The 10,848-nt window shown below is 35.5% G+C and overlaps 2 protein-coding genes across 2 annotated transcripts; both read left to right on the top strand.

Moving 5' to 3' along the window:
• Nucleotides 1-24: 24 nt before the first annotated feature.
• LOC140801759 (zinc finger transcription factor YY1) lies at nt 25-4,014 on the top strand. Its single transcript, XM_073157034.1, has 6 exons — nt 25-248; nt 406-464; nt 1,674-1,870; nt 2,385-2,474; nt 2,689-2,832; nt 3,180-4,014. Exons 1-6 carry the CDS (start codon nt 163-165, stop codon nt 3,708-3,710), a joined length of 1,107 nt encoding a protein of 368 aa, XP_073013135.1. The 5' UTR covers nt 25-162; the 3' UTR covers nt 3,711-4,014.
• Nucleotides 4,015-8,861: 4,847 nt separating this feature from the next.
• Nucleotides 8,862-10,506, top strand: LOC140802225 (MYB-like transcription factor 4). Its single transcript, XM_073157668.1, has 3 exons — nt 8,862-9,453; nt 9,598-9,727; nt 9,865-10,506. Exons 1-3 carry the CDS (start codon nt 9,321-9,323, stop codon nt 10,439-10,441), a joined length of 840 nt encoding a protein of 279 aa, XP_073013769.1. The 5' UTR covers nt 8,862-9,320; the 3' UTR covers nt 10,442-10,506.
• The last annotated feature ends 342 nt before the right edge of the window (nt 10,507-10,848 follow it).

Below are 10,848 nucleotides of genomic sequence, written 5' to 3'. Positions count from 1 at the left end.
CGCACCCTCGATATAACCTATTCGCGCTCTTCCCTATCTCCTTCCCCCGATAGCCTATCCGCGGTACTTAATTCCACTCACTATTCGTCCTCTCCCATTTATTCCTCTCGCCATTAGAGATATCGGAGGGGATAAATAGCAAACCAAGGGATTCGGGCGGAGATGGATTTCCAGATGAATCACTACCCGTTCGCGAGGCGCGCCGTCGTCAAGGACCGGACACCCGCCATCCGATGGTTTAAGGAATGGTGCGTTTGCCCTAATCTTTCTTTCCGCTCTCATCGCTAATTCTTCCGTGTTAGGGTTTCTTTCTGGGTTCTTGTGGTGCTGCAATCTGTGGCGATTTGGTTCTTTTCTCTTGGTTTGTGTATACATTTGATTTAATTTTGTGGGCTCTTGATCTAGGGTTCCGCAAGATGTCGTGGCGACAGGTGGAAAATGCTCTCTTTTGAAGTGGGTTACAGGTATTGCTTTGATACTTTCTATTCTGGATTTGAATCTGTGATCGAGCAATGGGGGTCATGTGATTAATTGGTTCGTATAAGGAACGAAGCTCAATTTTTATTATATCTATGCAATTGTAGTTCGTGAGGGTTGCAAGGGCATTATGAATCAGACTACGGTCTCTTGATTTTTTAGGATGCCAATGGATTTAATTGCATGGAGTTGGGGATTGTGCTTAAAGGCATTGGTGCATCTTTTGTTTCAATATTTCAAAAGGGTACTAGTGAATTGGTGCATTTTTCATGATAATATGAAAGTGATGGGTTCTACTGGAAAGGGAGGATCCAAGTTAATAAGATCATATTGTTAGTGCAGCGTTGCATAAGAGTTGCCTACATTATTGCTTGGCGATTTGTTTATATTGTTTGATTTCTGATATCTCCAGGTTCTATTTTGTGAATGGTGCAGTTTTCCTTATTGTGTTTTCTGAAGTTGTCTAGTATACTGTTAATTTCATTTTTGCTTCAGTTTTTTTTTCCTGCTCTATGAGTTTGCAGGAGAATTTTTATCCGAATATGGAACATCTGGTTCTCTCTGCCTTGCAACACCTCATATCAGATAGTATGAGGGGCAAATAGATTTAATTTCATTGACTGGTACCATCTGAGTCACATTAATAACCTTGTTGAGAATTTCACCCTAACAGTTAATTCAAGAAGTCAAGCCTTGTGGTGGGAAAGTGGAATTTGACCTACTCTTCTCATCTTAACCACATTCGTAGGTAACTAGATAAACCATGGTAGCGAAGTGGAACTTTGACATTTTTCTTCTTATTATACACACACTCTCTCCTCTTTCCTCTCTTCCTTCTATATGATGGATATATCCCTCCATATGGTGTGAGATATCCTGCTATGAATCAAATTACCTTCATACTTAATAAAGTTAAACAAAAAGGCAGTAAGATTTGTAACTATTGCAGTATATAGAGTTTGATTCCTATGTCAACTCTCCTTCTTTCAGGTCCACCTAATTCTTCATAGTTTTGGAAATGATAGCACTACATAGAGGTTAATAGTCCTAAATCTTATTAACACTTTGGCAAAATCAACCACATTACATCATGCATAGTCTATCTAACAATCTTACATGAATCTAAGAAGAGTATATTAAAAATATATTCACTTTGGCCATAATTGTCCTGATTGTTTTGTATTTCTTGTGTTTAGAGGATATGTTAAAAGCTATGAAAGAAAAGTCTAAGGAACCAGAAGAACAGCCAAAACCTGAACCAACTACTGAGGTTCTATTCCTCTGCAGCTACGAAGGTTGTGGGAAGACTTTCATTGATGTTGGAGCTTTAAGAAAACATGCTCATATCCATGGAGAGAGGCAGTATGTTTGCCATTTTGAGGGCTGTGGAAAGGTAATACGAGTAGTTGTTGTTCTGTGCTGGTTTAATCACTTCATAGTTCTTAACTTAATAGCAATCCAAACAAATTTCTTAACTAATGATAGATCTTAGGAGCTACTTTTTGTTTTTATGGATAGTGGCATTTTCTTTCGCCTTCTTAATATAGAATGTTGGTTCAGACTTCTAAACTCCTAGTTTTTACAGAAGGATATCCTACTTTTCTGGATGCGTAGTATCTCTTACAAGTAGAACTCAAATATATTCAGCCTTTCTGTTCTTTATACTCGATTAACATCATATTTTATATGTTTGTATTCTCTTAGCTATTTCAAAAGACTATATGCCACAATATCTTTAGAGCAATGTCGTTAAATATCTTTCCTTTATGCTCTTCTTACTTTTTGATTTTATAAGTGCTATCGCATATTCAAAACAGAAGTGCTGCATTTTGGATGCACAGTCATGCAATTTGTGTTTACATAATTGCTCTTTCTCTTGTTAAAACTATTTTCTGGTTTTCGTGCAGAAATTTTTGGATAGTTCGAAGTTGAAGAGACATTTTCTTATTCATACGGGAGAAAGGGATTTTGTATGCCCTCATGAAGGTTGCGGTAAGGTGATTATCTTGCTCCTTTTGAGTTCTATTTCAACCATCTTAGAAGATGAGCCATGATATCTTCTTGAAGAAAAGTAAGTAGTTTGTTACAATAGTTAAACAAAAGCAAATGACTTTGTATATTATCAGAATGATAATGAGAAAGGGACTGACTTCACAATTTAGTGCTTGATGTGTTTGTACTTAATGATGATTCAGAAGCTGTGAACTGCAGGCATTCTCATTGGACTTTAACTTAAGGGCACACATGCGAACCCATTCATTGGAGAATTATCATGTTTGTCCTTACCCAGAGTGTGGGAAGAGATATACACATGAATGTAAATTGAAAACTCATATCAAGACACACCATGAAAAGGTAAGGCTGCTCCTGTTGAACTGCTAGTTTTATTTGGTCATTATTACTCTCGCAAAAGCTGTAGTTTTTTTCCTCTTTCTTGCAGATAGAAATGTTATTCTGTTTTTGAACTTTTTTAGCATCACTGCCTGGGAATATTAGGATTTATGAAATTGGCTGTCGATTTAGTAGCCATTAGGCATGCAATTAAATAAATAGAGAAGTAGCTTTCTATAATTGCTAAATTCACTTTAGTCTTTGGTTCATGTGGCTCATCCTATGGCACAACCAGCTATGATTGCCAAATTATTAGTTTCATTACAACACATGTTTCTAATTAATTTCTTGTTCAAATTTTTGCCATGCAGAATTCTACGATAGATACAGTGAAACACACACCACCAGTGGATAAACTCCATACTACCCCAAAGACTCCTGCGGCAGCCTATGGTTCTGCTTCCTCTGACCGACCTTATGCCTGCCCTTATGAAGGCTGTGGAAAAGCGTACATTCATGAGTACAAGCTGAATCTCCATTTGAGAAGGGAACATCCTGGCCATAATTCAGAAGAAAATGGCAAGCATGCTCCTGCTACTGAGAACATCATGGATGAGGCAAGTGATCAGGATGCTTATGTAGCGAAGGGTGGTGCTGCAAAGAACTCCAAAAGAAGCAAGCCGAGCCTAGTGCAGAAGATGCCGCCGGCAAAAGTTGCTAACTGCAAAGCAACTAACTTGGCTCCCACGAACATAAACACTGTCAAGAAGCAGTGGCCAAGCAAAGAGATGTATGAAGAAGATAGCGAGGAAACAGAAGAAGACCGAGACAATGTTGAGGAGGAGGGATGGAGATATAGAGAGGTGAATGGTGATGATGAGGAGACAGAGGATGAAGATTGATGCTTATGCCCGGTATCATGGCTTTGTGTTTTTCGTTACTGGCATTAGTATGTTAATGACTCTCTTCTGTTACCAACTCTTTTCTCTCTTAGATAAGTATGATATTGCATTAAGGAGCCTGTCATCAATTGCACTTACCTGATTAATGGCATGAGGAGTGTCCTGACTTACTGCAGTAAGCTTTACACTTGCACTGTACAGTTGTTACTGACATCATATTACACAATCCTGTGGCTTTACTTGTGTTGAGATCCAAACATGAAACAGCTCCTTTTTATCACTAAATCTTCTTTGCAAGTCATAAGCTTGTAATTTATTATGTACTCGAATGTGAGAAATATTATGCACATATTGAGTAAAGAGTGACTCAACTATATGTGCAGCTGTATGAGGACAAGTTACAACTACTTTTGTGGAAAGACTGGTTGTATTATGCGATGGGAAAAATAACAAGAGGTGATCTCGATAGTAAAATGTGGATTAGAATCTTCTATTCCTAAATTGAAGAAAAGACCATCAAGGGTGGGTATATTCTTCTACATAATGACATCAACATTGACCAGTTTTCATTCTAATGACTGCCAAAGTCTTGATCTACTATACTAGCCATTAGTCTAAACAAAGAACAAACCAAACTCACCCCCAATTATTCAGCCAAATGTCAGTTTCTTTGTCATGGACTACTCATTTCAATTCTACAGAAAAGAAGAAGAGAGAAAAATCTCTGTCCTACATGTTAGAATCACCAACAACAAAAGGCATGGACTGACTAGTGAGATCTAGAGAGCTTTCTTTTTCTTTCCCTTTTCTTTTTATATCTCATTTACTACATGTAATCTTTCTGTACCTATAAATGACAAACAGGAGACAAAGATAGGTATTCATTCATTCATTCATTGCCCTAAGTTTATGGATCCCCAATTTAGGCCGGAAATGCCGTTTAACAATAAGATACAATTGTTACAATAAAGTAATAATCATAAGGAGACAGTGGTTGGTATAGCGAACTTTTTTATTCAGATTAAAATGGGAGGAGCCCACATCAATCATCAATGGGGAGATTGGTTGGTAAGGTATGGAGTGGTAGTATGAAGAGTAGTTTGGTAGGAGAGCTCCTTTAGTTGGCCTCCCAAATGGTTGTCCTTTTCCTTTTCTTTTGTTAATGCCCTAATGCTTCTAGATAGGTAGTTTTTGGACAACATTAGAAGTAGGTGGAAAGCTTTGTACAACTCAAAATTTTAGGAGTTTGGACCACCTATGTGAAGTATAATCTAAAAATCCATGTTAGATTTGATCTTTCTATCATGTGCATTAGGTGACTTATCAACATTATGGGGTCCATATGTCCTTTGGACACCATGCTACTATTGAATATGTGCATAGTTTAATTACATGGGGGGCCATAAAATTCCACTCTTCCTAGCAGCAATGATTTCACCCAATTTTTTTTTTTTTGAGTTAAAATAAAATATTATCATAAGTTATGTGTAATGTCATCTTAATTTTTTTGACAGTTTTTTTTAATGGAAGGAGCACAACAAAAGAATCTTTGAAAGAAAACCCACCACTTAAAATTTCCTCTTGTAATTCTCTTCTTAATGTTTAGTTTTTATGCTTAATATTTGTTATTATCTTACAAAGTAAGTGGAAGTATTATGCATACAGATGTGGAAATCTCTAACACAAACAAATGCAATTTTTTTTTAATAATTGGATATGACCATATCATCTCAATCAATTTTGCTATTATTTTTAACTCCTTTGGAAACTTAAACTAGTGATGGTTGGTCAACCACACTACCATTTTCTAAATGGGCTACATAAAGAAATCAAGGATTCATTTCCCAAGTTCTAGAATCTTTGATTGAGAAAGTGAAACACATGCTTTATATATTTGCACCAAAAGTATTATGAAAAGCCTTAATAAAGTTCAGCATGATAGCATTGTCATATGTATAGAGATGTCAACAAGATTTTACTACACTAAATACTTTAAGAAAGTTTTGACATCCTTAATTATGCATTTAGATATAGTTGAATGTATCTTAGATTAAATATCTTTGTCTTAATAAAATAAGGCTATACCTAATCCCCTCCACACCACTCCACACACACAAACACACACACACACACTCTCTCTCTCTCTCTTTATTGAAGCACCCAATCTTCCAATCTTTTATGGTTATAAAGACATAAAGGTAAATTGATTTGGTATCCTAAGGAGTGGTAGGTAGCTCAGCCAACTTTGTTTGTTTCTTAGGCCTTCCAAACCCACCAATATTCAGGGAGAAAGGTAAAAATATATATATACATATATATATATATATGGAGAAATTATAAATTTTTTTAATGTACTTTAAATTTTAAGTGTTTAAATTTTTTATTTAGACTAAGTTATAACCGTTAATCAATCATTTTAATTTAGTCGCACTAGAAAATAGTGACGCTAATAAAACACGAACAATTTTAGATAATCGTTGTAATTTGGTTTGAACCATATTGGTGTTTACATTTGAAATATAAAAGGATAAACTAGTATCAAATTAAACCACGCAGGAATAAATTATAATTTGCCATACATAGAGAGAGAGATTAAATTCTCTAAATTTTCAAATTATCTATTAGAGTTATCAGGCAATTTTTGTTTAAAAGAATTCAAACAAATACCCTCTTTTTCAGTACCTAAAATACCCTTTTTCTCAAATATTAGATAACTAAATATATCTATATTTACTAAAATACCTATTTTCTCAAAGTTTAGAGTATTGAATATATATCACTTGATCTTATGAAAAATAAGGTATTCTTGGATTCTCATCTAATCATACACAAGAGTATAATAGTCTTTTTCACAATATTGGTTTAGAATAGTATTCTTTTCTTGGGTACACGAATGCAAATAAATGCACCACTTGAACCCCCCAAGAATAAAGGTGCCCTTATTTCTCCTCCCACTTGTAGGGCCTTTTGGGCCTTCCATAATTTTAATCACAAAAGAAAATTAAAAACAAAAACAATCCCTCAACCTAGTAGTGAGTCACTGCCTCACTGCCCATTGATTGATCTGGTCAAAAAGGCACACCAAAATATCTAGAGTTTTTGACCAAACTATCCTCCTCCTAAATTTTTATTTATCAAAATAAATATATCTCAAATCTAATATAAAGTTAAATGTGACATAAAAATACTGAATTGATCAGTGTCTAACAAAGAAATATTCAAAGTTTTCTTTCAAGAAGGTACTAAGTATGTCGTAATTTTATATATATAATTACGCCTGGTATACCACAATAAATAAAAAACACTGATAAGATCGACTTAACCTATATGTAAAATGCTAAACTTGTAAGTAATTCATCTTCTAAGTTGATTAACATATAATGCTGACATGATAAAACTAAACCTCTTCTGATATTTGGTACTTGGTATTTGTTATTAAGTTTGAAGTGTTTGGTGTATAAAATTTAAAGGAGAATTAATCTGGTCCAAAACTCATTCATATGTATTTATATATAGCATTTAATGGTTCAAAGTACTTTAACTTACCTACCTACCTACTTATGGGGTTAGATTTGGTGAGTTCTTCTGCATCTCATAACTCCACAGTTGATTGTTCTTTTTCCTTCTCTTCTCTCCTTTTAAATTCCTCCCTTTCAATGGGGGAGTTAGTTGGATGACCAGAATGGAACAGAGACTGGTAGGTGATGCCTAATTTAATGAGCATGGCTTTAGAAAAAGAGTAAAAAAAAAAATTTTAAGGCTAGAAAATCAAATTAGTCCATTTTTGTTTTACTTTCGAGAACTAACTGAATCCGGTTAATAATAAGTAGGTCCTATATAGGTAGAAAATAAAGTTGAATAAAGTGATTGATTAAACTTTAGTAGAGTGACTCACTTCTTAAGAAATAAAGTTAGAAAGAAAAAAATAGATATAATTTTGGAAGGTAATAAATAAAGTCACTTATTCAACAAGTAAGTTTTTTTTTTAAGTGATTATTTTTTTTTCTCACTTTTTAGTAATCAAATACTCTCAAAGTAGAGTAAAACTTAGTGTTACGAATTCTTTGTGATACCATTTTAAATATTAGTGAAGAGGAGAATATTTTACATGACAGAGATAATAATATTGTACAAGAGAAGGTTTTTGAACTTGTTTCAATCGTTCTGATCTTAATCAACTTAGAAGAGTCAAATTAAGTATTTTGAATTGGACTGAAATATTCAATATCATAAATGAGATAGTCCAACATATGACGTATAAGATTTTTGAAAATTTTATAGAAATTAGTCTATCAAACTTTTTAATATAATTTCAGTATCAACTATAACTTTTTTTTTTTAAATATCTCAAAGGATATCGCATCAAGGATATATCATCAATTTACATAGATTAAGCAATATAATACATATATCATGTACTCGTATATAGGTTGTTGACATTAAAGCAAGCTCTGATCTCAGCTAAGACATGGACTGAGATAAAAATAATAAATCATCACTTCAATATTTTACATCTCTTACCTAATAAGAAATAAGCCAACTATTAATAAGGGTTTAATACTAGGACCGGTTTATTTCTGTCACTCTATATATATGACACCAAGATTGTTAATAAAGCCATTAATTTGTAAGCTGCTTGAATAATTAATCCATAATTTGTCACATATCATTACCTTATATATATAACACTTGTCACACACGATAATAGTGGTATCCTAAGCCCGGTTCATTCCAGAAATAAATTTTTTTCTTATTTTGAGATATGATATTTCATTTTAGAATAATAATTAAACATCATAATAGTCATTTTTATTTTTATTTTATTCACTTTATATAACATTAAATGGAATAACAAATATGATTATCTACTTTTATCCTTCAATTTGTTCCTAAAGTGAACGAGAATTTAAGCTCCTAAAAGGTCATTAGTTCAATTGTTTCCAGGAAGAGCAATGAAGAGAGTAATAAAACAAATCCCAACTTGTTCCAAAACAATAGAAGAGTGAACCTAAAGGAGGGGAGGGTTGATGGGAGGAGGAGAAGGGTAGTTCACCAAACACTTCTAGATTTCCTCCAATATGTTTAGTACATTAACACATGCTTAGTTTTCTAGAACACTTCAAAAAGTGGAGTTAGTGTAAGATAGATGCTATTAAACAAATGTAGGTGTAGAGAGAGAGAGAGAGAGAGAGAGAGAGAAGAGTAGAGAATTAAGAGAAGTGAATAAAGAAAAAAGGAATTGGTAGTCATGTAAAAGTATACCTACCTACCAAATCCAGCTCTCTTGTTGGCTTTGTAACCACTCACCTCAATGTGGTCAAATGGACCTAAGGAATCAAGTCAATGGACCACCTCACACACAAACTTTCCTCCTCTCATATAAATCCATACCCTTCTCTCTTTCTTCCTCTTGTTCTCCATTCTTAGGAGGATTAATTTCCTCTCTTTTCTCTCTCTCTCTCTCTCTCAAGCTTAGTAGGCTCTTATAGCTCTCTCTCTCTCTCTCTCTCTCTTCTCCCTCACATAAGCATCACAAAGAAGCCTCAGAAGTAGTACTAGTAGTTGCAGTAGTAGCAGATATAGATATAGTCCTAGTGCAGGTAGATATCCATGGGAAGGTCCCCTTGTTGTGAGAAGGCTCACACAAATAAAGGAGCATGGACTAAGGAAGAAGACCAACGCTTGATTGCTTACATCAAAGCCCATGGTGAAGGCTCTTGGAGATCGCTACCCAAAGCTGCAGGTCTTGCATAAATACATACATACATACATACATACATACATACATACATACATACATACATACGTACATATGGATTAGTTTTCTTTTCTTTCTTCTTCTTTGAAGGGGTTGGCTAATGGTGATTGTTCTTGGATTGGTTTGTAGGCCTTCTTCGCTGCGGCAAGAGCTGCCGTCTCCGGTGGATAAACTACCTCCGGCCGGACCTCAAGCGCGGCAATTTCTCCGAGGAGGAGGATGAGTTGATCATCAAACTCCATGGCATGCTAGGGAACAAGTGAGCACCATTTTTTTTCTCCTCCCCCTTTTTATTGCACAGAAGTTTCTTATATACTATTAACCATAGCACTTTTTCTTTTCTTTTTATATATTTATGATGACTGATAATAGTATCTATTTTTATTATTTATATAGGTGGTCTTTGATAGCCGGACGGTTACCGGGGAGAACGGACAACGAGATCAAGAACTATTGGAACACTCACATCAAGCGAAAGCTCCTGAGCCGCGGCATGGATCCCCAGACACATCGGCCGATCAATGCCACGTCACCTTTTATCATGCCCCATCATCAGGAGATTCCGACGACGGCGACGGCGGTGGTGGTGGCGACTCCCGACTTTGCAGACGAGGGCCACAGCAGCGAGGCAAGCCATGAGGAGAAGCAACACTGTATAGACCTCAATCTCAATCTATCCATAAGCCCGCCCCACCCATCGCCAAAAAGATCCCCTGCATCAGACCCCGACCCCGCAGAAGAAGAAGAAGAAGAAGAAGAAGAAGAAGAAGAAGAAGAAGAAGAAGAAGAAGAAGAGACAACATCGATGCAAACATCAGCAACAACAATAATCACAACATCATCAATTGCTTACACTCAAGCTGTATGCTTGTGTTGCCACCTTGGATTCCAAAGCACCAAGGCTTGTAGGTGCCAAACTATTCCAAACCCACATGTTTTTAGATACATTACACCATTGGAAGATGGGCAATGACATAAAAATAATAGTGTAGTATCCAATGTTTACATGATCATGAGGAACTGCAATGTTTTCTTCTCTTTCTTTTTTTCCTCCTTCCATCAAAGTTTTTGCTAGCTAGCACTACCTTTTGGGGTTGCTTGGGTGACTAAAAAAAAACTAGATAGATTGAAAGGGCTAAATGTGATACGGGTTGAGTGAAACAAAAAGACATATGAGGTGTATTGGGTAGGTAACAAGATAGCTAATAAAGAAAGGAAAAAGGTGGGGAGGTAGAAGGGATAAAGAGTGGGAGTATGGCTTTGTGTTAGTTAATGGTCAGAGTTGTCATGTGGGGGGTGGAGTGTGGTGGTTGGTGGCCTAATTATTAGTTTAATCATGAATGCCACAGTTTCCCATGTATGGATGTGAGAAATTCTTGG

The sequence above is a fragment of the Typha latifolia genome, chromosome 15 (assembly GCF_019914945.1).
Source record: "Typha latifolia isolate L0001 chromosome 15, TyphaL0001v2, whole genome shotgun sequence".
NCBI classification, from domain to species: domain Eukaryota; kingdom Viridiplantae; phylum Streptophyta; class Magnoliopsida; order Poales; family Typhaceae; genus Typha; species Typha latifolia.
The sequence above is the reverse complement of the archived record's forward strand: the minus strand, read 5'-3'. Positions and strand labels throughout refer to the sequence as shown.